This window comes from Myodes glareolus, chromosome 27 (assembly GCF_982192425.1).
Source record: "Myodes glareolus chromosome 27, mMyoGla1.1, whole genome shotgun sequence".
Taxonomy (NCBI): domain Eukaryota; kingdom Metazoa; phylum Chordata; class Mammalia; order Rodentia; family Cricetidae; genus Myodes; species Myodes glareolus.
Window position 1 is genome coordinate 7,837,032 of NC_142052.1, and position 19,704 is coordinate 7,856,735.

General features: G+C 41.6%; 1 protein-coding gene across 2 annotated transcripts in view; it reads right to left on the reverse strand.

Annotated features, from left to right (window-relative positions):
* Positions 1-19,704, reverse strand: part of Grm3 (glutamate metabotropic receptor 3) — a 214,850-nt gene that overhangs the window by 8,325 nt on the left and 186,821 nt on the right. For both annotated transcript variants that reach the window (XM_048433580.3, XM_085684182.2), the window contains exons 4-5: positions 14,281-15,347; positions 5,659-5,833 (exon numbers count right to left, since the gene is read on the reverse strand). In XM_048433580.3, the coding sequence (XP_048289537.1) occupies positions 5,659-5,833; positions 14,281-15,347 (1,242 nt within the window). The remainder of the gene's footprint in view (positions 1-5,658; positions 5,834-14,280; positions 15,348-19,704) is intronic.

The following is a 19,704-nucleotide window of genomic DNA, read 5'->3' on the forward strand; positions in this document are numbered from 1 at the left end:
AGACTAGTTTCTGTTAAGGGAGCAGTTCACACATTATCACAAAAACAGGTGACTTTCTGAGTAAAATTTGGACAGAGAAAATTAATCTACATCTGCTTACTTCCTCTAAGAGTTCCTCTAAGACCCAGATCTGGGCATCATTATTTAGTAGACGTCTCTTGACTGAGTGTAACAATAATGACATTCATATATGTAAATGATTACTTTGAGAAAGACAAATATACATCCCCATGGGACCAAGTCTGAGTACTTAATAGATCTGTAAGACCAGAGGGCACACTTCATTTCTTACATCTATGCTGATGCCTGCTGATCCTAAACCATTTTAATGTTTGCAGTTGGGCTTCTATAGCTCCCAAAGGGCTTTGAGCTGCATAAACTCACATATGCATCTAGCAAGTATCCTCCAACTTTATGCAGTGCCTCTTACATCCCCAGCATATTGTCTCCATTTTCTGTCTGTGGAACCTCGCTCTAAGAATCCCCTTTGCTTCTAAGCAGAGCAAAATAAAGAAGGACGTCTTTCCTTTTTAATCTCGCCATGGAGGATGTTTGCTTATGTGACTGGGTGTGGGAGACGCATTGCAAAAACGAGTTTAAGATGTCAAGATCTCTAAGTTATACTTCCCTTGGGAGGGGCAGTCTTTATGAGTGGCCAGCTGATTCTGTTCTCAAAATGACTTCCTTGGAGAGTTCCAGAAGCTTGTGGCCAGCGGTATCCTAGGAAACAACTGCACAGGGGCGTGGCCAAAGGCATCACGAATCAAAGCATGGAGGATGACCACTCTGAACCCAGGGTCTGCCTCCACTCTGAAGGTCATGAAGTAAGCATGCCCTGCACTGCCTAATATGAAATGAAGCCAACAAGTTTGCTTACTCAGAAGCTTCCCCCTAGAATTTCTCCACTGAAAAACTACGTTTTCTGTTGCAAACCAGATTTTGCCTTTGCCCCAGTTCATTTGTGGGTGGAGCCAGGAAATCTCTACTTCAAATTGGTTATTTATATGCGAACAATTGGGAGCCATTAATCAGTGGGTATAATTAATGGAGAAGAGTTAAACTTATTTTTATTCTGATTTCCACTGTATATAATTAAGCAGATACAAAGAGAAGTGTTCTTTCACACATAACAATATCCAGAATATGCTGGGCAGTGGTGGCACAGCCTTTAATCCTAGCTCTCAGTAGGCAGAGGTAGGCAGGTCTCTGTGAGTTCAAGGCCAGCCTGCTCTACAAGAGCTAGTTCCAGGACAGGCTCCAGAGTCACAGAGAAACCCTATCTCGAAAAGAAAAACAAAATAAAACAAACAAAACCAATATCCAAAGTATTTCATGGCGGTCAGGTTCCCCAGACGTCTTTGGCCATGCCCCTTCTTCCATACTGACTTCTGAGTTTAGTCATACTTTTCTAACTGTTCATAGCAACTTCATAGACACCCAGTTTCCTGTTATTAATGGCCGTAGCTTCTACAAAGAGGCTGACCAAAGCTCCCAAGGGACATGCTGCATCTGCCACTGCCTCGCCAAAGAACACAGTAGGAAATAATGCGGCTGCACCATGAAGTCGCATGAAGCCCTGGAACGAGTGCAGCCCTGAGTTTATCTAGAATTTGGAGAGTCCAGCGTGATTGAAGAGACCATGTGAAAGTCCTTGAGAGCTGATTTAGACCCTCCCCCTGAATGTGGGCAGGCTGTGTCCTGTCCTTGAGAAGATTTAGTACAGGACACCTGGGCGGGTTTCCCAGCTGCCAGGTTTTGCTGGAACTTTTACCCAGCGTGCTCTCTGGAAGCCCACATGGGGAGGCTTCCCACCAGGGTGCTAAGCATAGGTGTGAGACTAGGATGCATCCTCCAGATCAACTTGGCCTCGGCAGGAACATCACAGGAGGAAGCCAAGTAAAGCAATATGAAGCAGATGAACTGCCCACCCAAGGTATGGCTGAATTCCTGATTCACAAAACCCTAGGAGGTGATAAAGAGAGCTGCTTTAAACACACATGGGCTGTGAAGCTCCTCGTGTAGAAATAAATAACTAAACACTGAAGAGAGAGGTAGCTCTGCTTCTTCCATATCTCACTCTCATTTACGTGTGGTGCTTTTTTTTCTCTCATGGAGAAAGTTCAAAGTCAGCAGTAGCATCAATAGCAACCAGTCAACGGAATACATCACCAGCACAATGCTTCCTGGGATGACGAAAGCTACGTTTGTCCCTTGATGTCTGTAAAGTATTACTCACAGGATCCTCCCCTTCTGCTTCCCTACCCGTAAAACGGTGATTGTCTGTAGCACACTCACCTCCCATACAGTCTATATCATCCCCAGATTACTCATCCTCAATACACTGTGCTTAGCTGACGTTCTGCATTGTATAGAGGATAACGGCTTGAAAATTAGTTTGCATATACTTAGGCCTTTTCTGCATTTTTCTCCTAAGTGTTTCTGATCTACGGTTGGTTGAATTTGGAGATTTTAATTCAGTGACTGACTATGCTTGCACTCTATGTAAAACAACAGAGTGCAAGATGTTTATTGGGGAAAGAGGGTGGAAGAGAGAAAGGCCATGTCGGAGTGGCTACATGTGAGAAGACAGCTAGACAGGTATTTTGTTAGAAAATCCTGCTTCATTGATGGGATAAAATTAATTAGAGCAATACTGTTGAGGTCTGGGAATACTGCAAAAATGTTACGTTGGGTAGACATCTACCTTAAAGCATGAATTTAGCCATTTTCAGATTAGCTTATAGAGTCACAGTGGCTCTGGTATAGCCGAGCGGAATACTTTGTGTGAACAGATGTTTTACCATTTCTGAGAAGAGGATGTGGTCAGATAGAGTCCAGTATTTTTTCCAGCTATTTAATAACTCCCACCATGTGTATTAGAACATGCTACTATGGTTTGAGTTGCAGAGGTCTGGTTTTTAAAATGTCTGTTACAACTTAAAGAGTGTTATTGTAAGAGCCAGCCATGACAAGCTGAATATGAGCAGATCACCCAAAGGAAGTTCTTTACTTCCAACCATTATCACCTGCCAGAGTAGGACTCAGCCATCAACAGATTTAATAGAGGCCTGAGTCTCAGTAGTTTACCCTGAAGCAATACCTGGTTGCAGGAAGGACCACAAACTGAGATTACCTGAGCACCACCCAGGAACAGCCCATCCAAAGGAAATGCCTAATGTTCCAACTGTTGTAGATAGGATCAGCTGACGGCAAACTCACCAAGACACCCCTAGACAAATGTCAACCAATCAGGGGCTCTAAAACCTCACCCCCTTTACTACTATAAAAACCCAGCTCTGAGTTGGGGGCTTTCCGTTTATTCCAATACATTGGACATGCAGAGAGACTGAGTTTGCCAACTTACTTAAAACAAAGGCTCTTTGCTTTTACATATGGGACTCGATCTCCTTGTTGACTTTTGGGGGACTTCACGGATTTGGACATAGCAGTTACATATGACAGCCATGCCCACCAGCTTGGAGCGATGGACTCAGGAAAACCTGTTCTATTCAGTCTAATGATGCTACTTTTTCCTTATGGCAGCTATTAACCACCTGGCATCATGCACTAGGTGCCTATCAGCCGCATCATGCTTTCTTGGGGGGCAGCATAGTACTTTAGTTAGGTATATCAGCTTGACATTCATTGACTTGATGCTCAGTTCTGATTCAGATGTCTTAAAAATACCGCTTCATTGACTGGGGTAATCATGAGCCTGTGATGTCAGATTCCCCTCTGTATGCTGTGAATATGTTTTATTACCATTGGTTAATAAAGAAGCTGCTTCAGCCTATGGCAGGGTAGAATATAGCCAGGCTAGAAGAGGTATATAGAGAGAGTAGGTGGAGTCAGAGAGATGCCACGTAGCTGCCGAGGGAGGCAGATGCCAGATTCTTACCAGTAAGCCCCAGTTTTGTGCTGAAACATGGATTAATAGAAAAGGGCTAATTTAAGATGTAAGAGTTAGTTAATAAGAAGTCTGAGCTAATAGGTCAAGCAGTGTTGTAACTAATATAGTTTCTGTGTGATTATTGTCTGAGCAGTTGGGAAATGAGCAAGCAGTCTCCCTTTACAGCCCTGTTCAGGTTCTTTATCTCAAAAGTTGTGAACTTTAAATAAGATGTAAATTGCACGACACATGAAGTATTTAGCGCAATGCCCATCATGTAGAAAATATAGGAAAGTGATAGTTTGTGCATGGCATTATTTTTTTATCACCAGTTTTTTTATTGCCTGAACTAGCTAGCTATAACAATTTTGTTTAGTCAAGAAATGAACAGATTTGTTTGGTTTGGAAATAAGCATGTTTCTCTATTTTATGGGCTTTACTTCACCAATGGGAAACCTTGGTATTTGGTAGGAAGTGTGTGGGTCCCTGAGGCACAGCAGCTCAGGGCTAAGGAGACAGGGGTATAGGGTGCATCCTAGAACACATGTGTTCTCCCACTCTGTAACTCTCCCTCTGGTGGAGAAAAGGCCACCCTGTTACATTCTATTCTTGTTGGAGAAACCGAGGCACTAATGTAATAGCTCACCCTAAGACATTAAGCTATGAAGTCTCTTTTCTAATGGGCTGGAGGCAAATTTGTGAGGAGTCATTTGTCTCTGTCATTCCTGGACTTCTCTCCCCCTGTGGCTCCATCCCCTTCTCTCTTACCCAGCGAATTTCCCCTGTTTTGAACGACAGATTAACTGGAAATAATTTTAAAAGCTGTCTGTTTCGGATACATTTGTGCTTTAGGAATTTTGAATTAAGTGTTTTGGAGTGACTGCTTCAGCCGCCATCTTAGCTACAAAATTCCCAGTAGAGCAAAGAATGGTGATCCCAGGAACAATCCTAGAACTCTGTTCACACAGTTGCTTTCAGGGAGAAATCACCGTGCCAAGGAGTCAGGAAGATCTTTTCTAGCACTTTCCAAAGTCTGGTCATGGGACGTTAGTTGTACTTTACTGTGCTTAAACAAAAAGGGAACAAACGAGTGTCCTCATTGAGAAGATTCTCCAAATCTTAGTTCCAATCTCTCTCCAATTCTTACCTTTCCATGTTAAATAAAAGTGTTTGAACTTCTGGAAAGGGTAGTATCTGCTGGTAGTCTTTCCTCCTGGTGAGCATCTCCCCCTGTTAGCATCTCCCTCTGGTGAGCATCTCCCCTTGGCAGCATTTCCCCCTGATGAGCATCACCCCGTGGTAGCATCTCCCTCTGGTGAACATCCCCCCTTGCAGTTTTCATGAAGCATTCTCAATATGTCTATGACTCTGAATATTCTTTATAGAACACTGCTCTCTAATCATTGAGTAAAGTGAGGCCAGAGTAACTCATTGACTCTCCCATGGCAACCCAGGGGACTATTGCAAAACGATTAGAAGGCTGGTCCTATGGCTACACAATCTGGTCAATTACAGTTAATTGAATAGGTTGTATGTCTTTCTACCCTGACAGACACTACCTAGCACTCCAACAGAATGCTTCTGCTTCTTACTGTATCCTTAGCACATAGTTCAGTCTGATACACATCCTAATTTAATATTCATATTAGAACTTATTAACACTGATCTGAGATTCATTATAGGGACAGGCATGCTTTGTCGGGCCCTGCTGTCCTGGCTTCCCATGCGAGGCCGTTTGCGAATGAATTAGTGTTCAGTTCCATACTTACACTGAGAATACGTGGTGGCAGTTCCGCTGACGCTGAACCTGTTGAGGTGAAGCCTGTGCGTGACCACATTCTTCTGGGGTTGGAACAGGACAATGTGTACCTTGGGGGCAAACAAACAGCCCAAGACCACGAAACCGCTCAAGCTAACGGAGATGCACATTGTTGTTGTCTGCACCTATGAGAAAGGTTGGCTAAATGAATGTCCAGCTATAAATTCCATCATGAAGTCAACTAGAGAGAACACTGAGACAAGTCCAAGTTAGAAAATGCGAATCGTTCATTAACTCTGTTCTTATCATCGCTAAGTTTATGTGCTAATTATATAGGATCTTCTGTGTTTGGAATATTCATGAAAACATTGTTTAGGATTTCAAAGCAAGCATCATTTGTGTGGGTTGCTTCTGACTGCTTGCCAAGACTTCACATAGATTTTCTGATTTTCTTTACATTTGTATAATGATATTTATGCAGAGCCGGTGAAGTCAGAATCATAAATAGCAAACCATAAATATTGAGTGATGAGAGTACTAGACGGCAGACGGTTATCATCAATGAACAAGGCTCATTCAAAGTTCGCTTGTCCAGACCCTTCAATAAGTCACATGATTAAAAGTTGGTGTTTAATATACAGCTCTCTGTTCTTTTTTACACCACCAGTTCCTATCTTTACTCACAGCAGCATTTGACATCAGTAATCATTTCCTAATTTTGACTTCCTAGACATATCCCTCCCTAGAACGGGTGTTTGTTGCTGGTTTTAATGGCCTCTTCTATCTGAACTTTAAGGTCTGGAGTGTCTTAGACCTCAGGATTTTTCTATCTCCCCTTCATCATTAAGTTCTCATGACTTAGATACCTGCTATATTGTTTATATCCAGATATTTACTAGTGTAGTCCTATTCTGTATGCGTTCGCATTTACATACTCAACTGCCATTATCACACTCTATGCTGAGTATTTAGTAGGAATGAAGGAAGTTCATATCACACATTATGCTGAGTATTTAGTAGGAATGAAGGAAGTTCATATCACACACTATGTTTAGTATTTAGTAGGAATGAAGGAAGTTCATATCACACACTATGTTTAGTATTTAGTAGGAATGAAGGAAGTTCATATCACCCAAGCTCGACCTTCTCTCCTAATTGTCTCAGTCTGAGCAATAGCATATGTTTAAAACACTTGGGAGTCATCTTTGCTTTTTCCACTGTCCTTAAACTCACTCTTCCAATCCACGACCACGTTCAGTTGGAGATAATCCTATGTAGATCTCATGTCTCTACTTATCTTGTAAGCAAAGGCTCTAAGTACCTCTGTTCTGAACTTGCTGTTCATGGATATTCACATAAAGAGCTTGAGACAATGGAGCCAATTCTTAGTGCAGAGGCCATTGTTCCTCTGTGTGAGAAGTGAGACTCGGGAACTGTGGCGAATGTTCAGTCCAGCTATGGCTGTTATTGCTGTTGACATCAATCACAGACTCTTTTGGAGGTTTCGTTTTGCTTTGTTTTTGTCAACAGCAATGACGCTGGTACGATGACTGGGCATGTAATACGTAGAGTAAAATCTCAGACACTGCGGTCTTTGACAATTTGGGCAGCAAGGACACAGTTCTAACTCAGACTTTTTTATTTATTTATTTATTATGTATACACTATTCTGTCTGTGTGTATGCCTGCAGGCCAGAAGAGGGCGCCAGACCTCATTACAGATGGTTGTGAGCCACCATGTGGTTGCTGGGAATTGAACTCAGGACCTTGGGAAGAGCAGGCAATGCTCTTAACCACTGAGCCATCTCTCCAGCCCTCTAACTCAGACTTTTTAAGGAAGGAAGTATAAGGGTCTCAAAGGCCAAAGAAACTCCATAAAAATCAATAGCACACATGTTGGCACAATTGTATGGTCAGTCTGACATACTCAAATGGGACTCTACTCATTGCCTGTGAAATGGAGGATCTGTAGGAAGATTGAATATTGGGTTCTAGAGAAAGTGTTGAAACAGAGCAGCTAATCTGGTGCTCTGATCATTTCTGGATCTTTCTGGGATGGGACAGGGTGCGTTTCTTCACAGCAGGAGTCATGTCCATGTGATACTAACAATACTGATTTTGTTCTGACTGGGCAGAAAGTTCTACCTTCTTTTCTCAGAAGTGGTGGAGTTTGAACCTCACTAATCAGGAGAAGAGACACCTTCAGGAAAGGCAAAAGTGGATGGGTCATCTGAGCTTGTCCTATGTCCTTGAGAAGCTGAACATACAGGACATATGGTTCCATATGTACAAAGCACATGGTACTTGTGGGCACAGGGTCCTTAGTACTTTTGGGTGCAGGGTCTTTAGTACTTGTGGGCACAGGGTCCTTGGTACTTGTGGGTCCAGGGCCCTTGGTACTTGTGGGTCCAGGGCTCTTGGTATTTGTTACAGAAGGAAGGTCACAGTGGTGGGCTCTCTCAAGGTGTATCCCTTTAAAGGCAACTTTTCAAATGGATAAAAGTTTCAGTTTTGCAGTGGAATTTGGATCTGTAAAGGAGCTTTTGTCTACTTGAGTACATTTCCCTAGGACGGAAAGACTCCAGGATATCCACAGACGAAGCACTTATTGGCATTTGTGCTCTTACCTGGGTCGGACTTACTCTTTCTTCTTTTGTCTTTCATTTATTTTTTATTTTCAAAAATTATCTATTTATTATTCTTTGCCAGTTTAATTCATGTACATAATAAGTATTTGGTTTCTCTCTGGAGTGTTCCTTGTCTTGTTTGCCCTCGCTCTTCTACTGAACCTTTAAACAAGTGCCTTCCTCTTTTCATGTCCCTTTTGTGTGTGAGCCACTTCGTTTAGACAGAGTAGCCTGTTTACACTATTACTAAAATAGGAACAACTTTGCAGTGGTCGCACCACTGAAGAAAGCAACAAGTTGTCTTCCAACAGCCATTCCCTGTCAGTAGTCCCTCAGAGGGGTGGAGCCTCATGAAGTCCTTCCCCACACAAGAAGAAAGGGTGATGGGCTGGCCCTGTGCAGCTCAGCTGTGCAGACAACCCCAGCTGCAGTGAGTTTGTGGGTGCACTTGTTGGGTCATGTCCACAAGACAGTGCTTTCTAGCTGTATTCCTCACAGTCTGACTCTTAAATATATTCTTCTTCTCTTCCGCAATGTTTGCTGAGCCTTGATGTGTGTGTGTGTGTGTTTGTGTGTGTGTGTGTGTGTGTGTGTGTGTGTCGTATAGATGTCCTATTTAGACCCCAGCACTTCTCTTAGTTACTTATTCTCTCCACTCTGCCCAGTTGTGAGTCTCTGTATCAACCGCCACCCACTGAAAAAAAAGCAGGGTCTCTGTTGGGGTCTGAGAGCTACACTAATCCACAGGTATAAGGAGAACTGTTCAGAGGTCGGTTGATACTACATCCATTTACCAAAAAATAGTGGTAAATCACCTGGAGACCTATGATTTCTTAGCCAGGTTTCCAGTACCAGTTGTGAGTTCCCTCTTGTGGGGTGGGCCTCTGAATAGAGGTATCCTATATGGGAAATAATGCTCCCCAAACCTATAGGTTATGAAAGCAAAATCTGAGTGACAGATGTAGGATAACCATCTCCCTCTGAGCTGCCAGTTGGGGAAGTCTCAGAAATGACAATACAAGCTATTGATATTGCTCTTGGCTGTCCATCAGAACTTGATAAGACCCTATTGCTAAAGACAGGGCATAGAGTAAGCAAAGTAGAAATGCCCTAGAGGCTACATTCCTGCTGGCTAGCTTTCACTATTCCTGAAGGTGCTCTGCGGGCTGCAGGGAGAGAGAAGTTACCAACAGCCTTACTCAGCTGTGAAGCCTGAAAGCTACAATACTTTCTTTTTCTTTTCTTTTCTTTTCTCTTCTCTTCTCTTCTCTTCTCTTCTCTTCTCTTCTCTTCTCTTCTTTTCTTTTCTTTTCTTTTCTCTTCTTTTCTTAACAAGGCGGAAAGATCCCTGTTTAATTCTGGGTCACTTTGACATTAATCTGAATGGTTATAAAAATACTTTGGGAAGATAAGGATATTATTAATAATGCGAAAGAGATGGCTAATCCTTTTCATGACTATAGGATACATGATAAAACCTTAAATTTGATTTGTAAAAAAAGAGACAAAAGAAGATTTTTTTCCTCATTCAGGCAAAATCAAAAGTAAAAATGCCCCACTGACAACTCTGGGGGTGATTGCTCCCCAGGTCACCTACTGGAGCCTCTTTCAGACTTGTGCCCTTCCCCCCCTTTTCTGAAGATTTCCCTAAAGCACGGGTGAAGAATAAATGTCAACATTTCAAGATTAGATTGGTCATCAAATTCTTTTTCTTTTTTTAATGCAGGGCATCACCACGAAGGTTCAATTCCCTGAACCACACTCATCCTGTCTCAGCCTCCCTGGTGTTAGGATTACAGTCATGTACCACCATCTCTTACCAATTTGCACATTCAGGTGCCCCCACAATCAGACCTTAAGTCGAGCAGGAAGTGGCTTCCAGAAGCAACCGTGTCCTGCTTATTGGCATAGGGCTGCACTACCCCTGCACAGTGCCTGCGTCCTGCACGCTCTCCGTCATGACTTTAGCTGCTTTAGGAGAAACACACTGAAGGTGAGGCACAAGTTCTTTCTGTCCTTCAGGGTAGTCGAAGTCTACCTGCCCCAGACACTGGGGAACTCAAGAGAGGGAAGACATTCTAATTTGTACGTCATGCTGACCAAAATCATCCTCTTACCTAGCGTTTTTCACTGGGGGGGTAGGGCTGGGCTGAAGGTAAGAAACATATTTTAGATGCAAATTGAAGGGGATGCTGACAACTCAGTAATTAAGAGAAATCACATTATAATGCCATATTTTAAAAATTTTACTTATTTATGTATTTATTTTATTTTAATTTTAGGTATGAGTATTCTGTCTCCACATATGCCTCCATGCCCAAAGAGGGCATCAGATCCTGTTACAGATTGTTGTGAGCTACCATGTGGGGTGTTTGGGATTTGAACTCAGGACCTGGAAGAGCAGTTAATGCTCTTAACCACTGAACAAGCTCTCTGGTCCTTAATGCCTTATTTTTAAAATCAGAAATAATGCTAACATTTGTGATGAGTACAATAATTACTCATTTATTGGAATGGGTTCATTAACAATGCCGTGCTTCGGTATATTCAATCAATTCAGGAAAGGCGGGCCTGTCTCCATCATGGCAAATTCAGGTGACCCTGAGTCCAGTTTGCATTGAGTTCTCGAAACTGGAACCGGGGGGGTCCTACATAGATGCTGACCCTAGTTGCTGCTGTGATTGTGAAAAAGTCCTTTGCATCTGAGCCAGCAGTTACATGTGCTCGGCCTTGTCCCTGGCGCTGTGGCAGGTTGCTGTGTCTGCTTCCAACCCCCTCAAGTATTAACACTTGGATGACGCTCCCACAGCCTCTGTTCAACCAAGCAAGCTAACCACTCTCCCTGCTTTTGCCTTTGTAGTGTGAGACCAGGATATCAGTCACCAAAAAATCTTCCTATAGAAAATAAAAATTTATATTCTTTTCTACATCCTACAAAGCTCTACATCGTTTAGCTCCCAGCCAACCTCTTAGATCAAATAATTCTTGCGTTCTTGTACTAAACTGTAGCTGCCCATGCCTTTCTACCCTAACACATTTCTGCATGAGAATGTTGGTGTTGGTGGTTTCTTCTGGCTGGCTCGTAGAATTTGGGGGCTTGGCTGCTTCCCAGTCTACAGTAGACATTGTTCAGTGGGTGCCAACAAAATTGGCTGACAGCTCTTTAAAAATAATTAATGATTTGATATATATGCTTAAATTTCGAGATTATCAACCTGGGAATATTTGGATTTTATTGATGGAGGATGGTCATCTCTCTATGTGTTACTTTCACTGGTTAATAAAGAAACTGCCTTGGCCCTTTGATAGGACAGAAAATTAAGTAGGCAGAGTAAACAGAACAGAATGCTGGGAGGAAGAAGGCAGTGAAGCAGACGCTATAGCTCTCCTCTCCAAGATGGGCGCAGGTTAAGATCCTTCCCGGTAAGCCACCACCTCGTGATGCTACACAGATTATTAGAAATGGGTTAATCAAGATGTGAGAGTTAGCCAATAAGAGGCTGGAACTAATGGGCCAAGCAGTGTTTAAAAGAATACAATTTGTGTCTTGTTATTTCGGGTGTAAAGCTAGCTGTGCGCGAGCTGGGGATCTGGGTGGTGGAACGCAGCCCACCGCTCCTTTTTACTACATTTTATTGTATTTGAACTTTGTCGGAGTTCCAGAGTCACACCAGTGGTCTCCGCCTTGTCCTTTCACGGTTACCCTGTTCATATTTACTGTCGGCTTCTACAGCGCGGGGAAATTGCTGGTATCTTCAGCTATTCTGTCTAGTTTGTACTCTACTGTATTGTTATCATACAAGGGGCAAACTCAAATTTTGGTGCATGAGAAACAAGTGCTAACTTCTCTAGTAAGATCAAAATTTTATGTCATGTATAAATGCTTGCTTGTGGTAACATTTTCTGCTTTACTTTAAAGCAGCTTTTTTGAGGATGAGAAGTTGAAACTCAACGTGATTATCACTCCACTGGTTTTTATTCCCGATACTCTAAACCAGGTTCACTAATGGCAATACAGTAACAACATTAAAAAGTCAGCTGCCCAGCTGGGCGGTGGTGGTGCACACCTTTAATCCCAGCACGCGGGAGGCAGAGGTGGGCAGGACTCTGTGAGTTTGAGCCCAGCCTGGTCTACAAGAGTTAGTTCCAGGACAGATTCCAAAGATGCAAGGAAACCCTGTCTTAAAAAGCCAAAACAAGAAAGAAAGAAGGAAAGGAAGAAAGAAAGGAAGGAAGGAAGGAAGGAAGGATGGAAGGAAGGAAGGAAGGAAGGAAGGAAGGAAGAAAGAAATGATCCATGGGGTGAATGTCTATATAAGGACAACAGCTACGGATAGCGGCTTTAAAAATATTAATAATACTTCTCTATTTTATTCTGAAATTCTGACTGTTCAAATTCTATTGTGGTTCACATATATTGCCTTTGATTTTGCTTACCAAATTACAATACTACCTCTCTTAAAGATTTTTAAAATTTTAAAATGAATAAATAAATGCTTAAATATCTTATCATTAAAAAACCTAACCATTGCTCTAACATTGAACTTGAGTTCCTCATTTGTACTGATTATTACTGTATACAGTCCATACGTTTCATGAATATAGTTGAGAATAATTTGAACTAGAAACAGTAGCCTTTGTCAAGCTATTGGGTTTTTTCTTCCTTTAAATAACTATTTTAATTGGTAGAAATTACATATATATATAAGCATATTGTATATGTATTTTAAAACAGTGAATTAATTTCTCATATCATATTAAGGTTAATAATGGTATGTATATAACATGTGTTGAAATATGAAAACATTATAAAAGGATAAATTAATAAGCACATGTTGTTACTTACCTGATTGTATGGCAAACAAAATATGCCTTTTTATACTCTCAAGAATGTAATCTATTTCTGTTAATAATACATACCATGATGTGCCATAAAACACCTTGAAGGTGTTTGTTTGTTTGTTTGTTTTTTCCCTGTCTGAAGTTTGGGATTTGCTGTGCCTTCCTTCTGAGATGCGGTTTCCTAGATTTGGGGTGATGTTGTAATTACTGGTAAACAGAAGATTCCGGAAGGCTCTTCTACTACTTCATTTTGTAAAGTCATGGCACAGCAAGGAAACAGGCCTGTGAAAAACTAATTTATGATGACTTAGAAAACGGAGACAATAAAAACCAACTGTGGGAAGAGGGAGTAAATCTTATGATTCACCGAAGACACTAGAGTTAGAATTACTAAAGCAAAATTAACTTATGAATGGCTCAACAACTTGTGAAACTATGATGGGATGCTGACATCTGCCCCACAAGAGATGGTAATTATATGGCAGTCCATAAATTTGAACTCTATAAATTAATTAATTAGGTTGCGCATACACGTGTAATAAAGGTTTTAGCAGTTCAATGCTTCATAGACACAATTATACACGGTATATTTGTATACACAACTAAAGGCTTAGAAAATGCAAAACAGACTTATTTTAATCAATTGCAGGGAAGTTCTAAAGCATGAATAAAAGGTTTGGATCTTTATTCTGATCTTGACTTAATGTTACAGTGATACTTTAGTTTATATATGCATCTATTATAGACATCCTCTTGCGTCTAATTTCAAGTATTCTCATTAGGGTTTTAGTGATTAAGTATCATTCTCTTGTCAATTGCCTTTTAAATTAATTAAGACACTTTTATGTGTATGCATTATGTTTTATTCCTCACTAGATTATAAACTACTTGAATGACCCTCCAGTTCTATCTGTCTTCCCCCTCTGTGCCTGGCACAGTGCTCTGAGCAAATTAAGCACTAATTAAGTGTCTTAAAGCATAGAGAATTAATTTTCTCATATCATATTGAAGTTAGTCATGGCATTTGTAATTATTTGACTCATTCTTGAGATGAAATAAAAGGAACTACCCTAACTCCTACCCAGCAAAGCATTGCTAAGTTAAAAGAACAAAGGGAAAAAAAAGTCAAATTAAGGAAAAGAAAAAAGCAATTAAAGACTTACTCTGTAGTCGCTCGATGTCACATAAAATATAGGGAGGAAGGCCAACCAGATGATGCAGGTGGTGTACATGGTGAAGCCTATGAACTTGGCTTCATTGAAGTTTTCAGGACACTTCCTTGTTTTGAAAGCATAGACAGTGCATAGGATCACCAGGACCACATCGTAGGTCAGAGAGATCAACATGCTGGAATCTTTGACATTGCACTTTAGGATGACCGTTTCCCGCTTCTCTGGAAGGGTATATCTTCTGGTGCCTGGAGTCTCCAGGATAAGCCACACAGACACCATCACAATCTGCACCAGTATCAAACCCAGGCAGATAAAGACCTGAGAGCTGGGACTGATGAATTTTGGCCTCTGGGCGCCATTCTTGACACCATCGAAGATGCGAGCAATGCAGTTTGTTTTGGTCAGCAGAGCCGAATAGCAGATGGCAAAGGAGGTCCCAAGCCCAAGCCGGCGCAGTGCACAAATGACAGGTGACGGCTTAGCAATGAAGAAGAACGTCATGCCGTAGGACAGGCTCACTCCAAACAACAAGATGTAGCAGAGTTCTCGGCCTGATGCTTTGACCAAGGGTGTGTTGTTGTGCTTGATAAACACAGTTATAACTATGCAAGTGCACATAAAACCCAGGCAGGCAATGGTGACTGGGCCTATGGCCCAGGCGTCTTCCCACTTGATATAATCCTCTGGAAGATTGTAGCATCCGGAGAGGTCAGCCGTTGGCCACTGGCCAGGCCCACAATCCATACAGGTGAATTCATCGATTAGATATTCGTAGGGCTCGCAAGGGATGCAGATCCAGCAGCAGACGTCCCCTGGCTGCATATTCTTCATTTCGTTGGGGGCACAGGGATCGCTGCACTGGGAAGTGGGGATTGAGTTTCGGGACCAGTGGATAGAGTCCACGTCCAGAGATAAAGTTTCTGCCCAGTGGCCAACCTTCAAGTAGGAATACTTTCCACCTACATGCTGGAAGTTGAACACGTTGTACCTTCCCATGCCGTCTCCGTAAGTGTCAAACTTCACAATGCTGTCTGCGCCTTTATTCGGGTTGAACGGAGCTTTGATACATAGAATGAAGACAAGAAAAGAACACTTGTTTAGGTGTCTCCTATGTCATTAGTCAATTCCTTTTGCCATACACTCAGCAGAACTGAAGGAGCAGGGACTAGCGCTACCCGGGCTGACACAGTTTATTACTTACTGTCGAAAGCCACACATCAAAAGCTTCCGGAGTGCTTATGCATTCACAAGGTTACTCACTGCGGATTGCCGCGTGTCTAATGGGTGCCAGGTGCCAGCGATAATAATGAACATCACACAGTGCCACTTCACAGGGGCGTGTGACATACAGAGGAACATCGGCAAACGCAGAGTTGTACTCTGTGATGGGAAATTCTATTTGCTTGAAATCTTTGGAACAGGAATCGGGCAGAACTTCATGTTATACATATACTTATACATCTACATATACTTGTATATATATTCATATACATATACTTGTATATACAACCACTAAAATTTTTACCATCTTATTTAAATTCATGACAAATAAAATTAAGAGCAAAAATTCTCTCCTTGAAATGAGATTGCAATATAAATATATAGTACATGCATTTAAACATTTCTGATGATTAGTATAGGAAAAAATTAAAATGTATTTGCTGTAATTCTGAAGTCCTTGGCATACAGTCTTGCTGCGTAGCCCAGGCTAGCTTTAAATTCACAGCAGTTCTCTTACCTCGGCATCTTGAATGCTAGGGTTACAAAGACGTGCTGCCACACTTAGCTATCTTGTGCACACAACAGTATGCAGGACATTTGCAAGTGAGCTTTACTGTCAGTGTAGAGGGTGGGATGCTCTCAAACAATGAGATAGTCTCAATCCTGCCCCTTGTCTACATCTTTGGGAAGTCCTGGAGAGCAGCTGGTCTGAACATCCGAACTTCTTCCTTCTAAACTGTCATTGATCATGTGTCTAAAGTTAGACGTTTCTATACAATTTATTCTAATTACATCTTGTCTTGCATTTATTAAATGTTTCATAAATATTACACCGAAGCGCTCCATGGAGACTATGAACTGAGAGGGGAAGCCTTTTCTCCTTAAGAGCTTTTAATTTTAATTAAAATATAGTTACATTATTTCCTCTTTCCCTTTCCTCCCTCTAACGCCTCCCACGTCTTCTCCCTTCAGCCTTTCCCATGTTCCTCTCCTACTTGCTATGAAATCATGGCCCCCAGTTCTTTGACTATTGTTATATACTCTCTCTCCCTCTCTCTGTCTCTTTCTCTCATGCACACACACACACATGCACACACACACACATGCACACACACACACACACATTCACATGCAAATATATAACTATATATTTGTGAGATATATCTATGTATGCATATACACACACACACACACACACACACATACATACAACATGCATTGCCTGTATGTGTAGAATTCAGGGCTAACCACTTGGCATTGAATACCCAATTAGCGGGCCCGTCCCTGAAAAGACTAATTCTGTCTTCCTCAGCAGTCAGTCACTAGTTGCCCGTAGCTCTTTGTCTATGGGTGAGGCCCGGTAAAATTTCCTCGTTTCATATTAGTTTGTCTCATTGCTGTTGTTATTGTTAGGTCTTGTTTCGGTACCCATACTGTTGCTGCAGTTTCCATGTAATCTGTAGGAGACATGCACGACCTCTGGTTCTTCGGGCTCTGATAGGCTTTCTGCTCACTCTTCTGCAGTAGTCCCTAAGCCTTAGCTGTGCAGACACTGTGCTGAAGAGGGAGTTTTTACTCAGTCGACAGCTTCTTCTCTAGCCTGCTTGCCGCTCCTACATATGCTTGCTGTCCTGTAGTAATTACTTTGCGATTGTCTTCAAGATGCAGCTGAAGACTGAATTTTCCTTCGGGACCAGGCTCAGTAAGTGGCTATGTGCTATTTATTTTTATTCCACGCTGGCGGGTCTGTCGTGTACTTTCCATTTCACACGGCCAGTTTCTACTTTTTCCTTAGAAGAAGATTGTGTCTGTCTGGGTGATTCGTAGATATGCATCATTATGGTTAAATTAGTACTCACACTTATGTAGAGAAACCAAGAGAGTAGAATAAGATACCCATATGTAGGCCTACTACATCCTAATAAATGCTAAAAGTGGTATCGTAAGACAAGTGAAGGTCTTACATACACACTGTTAGATAAATGTTTAATCAGCTGAAAAAAATGAAATTCTCTGTACCTCATTACTTATGCCCAGATAAATTTTGAAAGGCTCAAAGTTTTGTGTGGAAAAAAAAAGGCATAGAAGTTCCAGAAATAAAAAGGGTATATTAATATCAGAGTGGAAAAAGTCCTTTTCAAAGGCTATTGAAAATGTAGAACAAACAAACACACAAAAACCAAAACCACAGTAATGCAAAAAACCGGCATCCTCATGGAGTTCATAATCTCAGTGTTGGGGAGTGGGAGACAGGATGATCCCTGGGGTTCACTGACTAACCAGCCCAGATTAGTGGGTGATTGCCAGGTTCCAGTGAGAAGATCTGCCTTAAATAACAAGATGGATGGATCTTGATGAACCCTGGTTGATCTTTGCTTCCACACACATGCATGTGAACCCTCATATACACATACACCCCACACATGTGCACCCATGTAAAGTCCCAAAACCAATAAATATGGATAACATTGAAGAGTAAGTGAGAAATAATAATGCGAACTTTAAATGGTATTGAGATAATGTACAAATGTCCAATATAAAATGGAACTTAATAACCGTTAGAAAATGTCCAAAGAATTTGAGCAGCTATTTTATCATACAGAAAATCTAATTTTCTTAAACATAAAAATATGCTCTACATTAGTCAAACCGCAGAAAAATGCAAACTTCCAAAGGTCAAATAATAGGCCTTCAAAGACTTTTACGAGCCAAATGCCAAGACCCTGATACTGTTATGCCACACAACATAGATGAATTAAAGTTGGGATTCAGATTGCTTTTAACTGACATAAGGACATCTTGCTTCATATGGGTGAGCCCAGCAATATCTGACCCAGCTCAGATTTCTGCAGAAGGACCAGGGGTGCTCGTTTCTGGGTTTTGGGTGACAGGTACAGAAGATTGAGCTCACTACTACTGGCTCTAGAGGAGCAGCTAACCTGGGTGGGCAATAAAAACTGGAAAGAAAATAAGACAGGTCCTGTGGGGCCTTGAAGAGGTAATACAGCCCGGCCAACACATTGCTTTTACCTCACTGAAATCCATTTAGACATCTAGCCTCCAGAAGCATTAGAAATAAAATTAGGTAGCTTTAAACTGACACAGTATGGGGTCTTGATCAGGTCTTGATTCATTTTCTCTACCAGTTAAAGCATTAAAAGGCAGGAAAAGTCTTGAGCACAATAGGCAACAGCGGAGAAACCTCAGACAGTGCGGAGGGCAGCAAACGGGACCGGCAGTATACCTCCAAAGGAGGGCAACTGGTCCGAATGTTTTCAAAATTACAGTTGTACCCACATTTTGGCTTAGCAGTTTCCATTGGAGGACTGTATTCTACAGATCAGTTAGGCGGGTGTTTACTGAAGGATCATTTACAACAGGAAGACTTGAGAATGACTCAGCCATTCACTAGTTGGCTTCATCAATAACAAATGAAATGTTACACAGCTGTGAGAAGAATGAGGACATATTAGAAAAGAACCCCAAAGTTACAATGCTTTGTGTGAAAAACAAAATGTTTGATCAGCTATATTTTAATGGGGGTGGGGAACACAAAGTGCCCTGCTCCTTTTCCTTGTCTATGCACAGAGGAGCTCAAGAATGAGAGCTACAGAGAACGGCTTTGCTGGCTAGGGATGGAAAGTAAACAGACTGGCGGCAAAGGGGGCAGCTATAGTTTGACAGCTTAAATTTCGAATAATGGAGATGCATTATTACTACTCATATATGCTATGTAATCACAAATGACGTCATCTATGAGACACAGTCTTCCAAAGGGATGTTCAGAGAACAAGCATCAACTCTGCTAGTGAGAGACCCTGCCCCAAAGCCACAAGGTGGGTAGCTCCTAAGGGATGACACCTGAGGTTATTCTCTGGCACATGTGCACCCCCACAAATGTGTGCCTGGATACATACAAACACACAAAGAATCAACTTTGTGAAATGATATAGCAAAAAAAAAAAAAGAATTTCTAGTAAGTATTGCAAGATGAATATAAAAAAAAACCTCTCAGAGTTTGTTCAAAATGTCAGGAGGAAAGAAGGGGCTATAATAAAAAATGGATCACTTTGCTTTCCAGCAAAGAGGACAGTTGGAGACGTGCACATGTGTAGGTGGTGGACCGTGCATGGGGAAAGCGAGGGAAGAGATTTTTGTTCTTCTCTTAAGTGTGCTATATTTACATACATATGT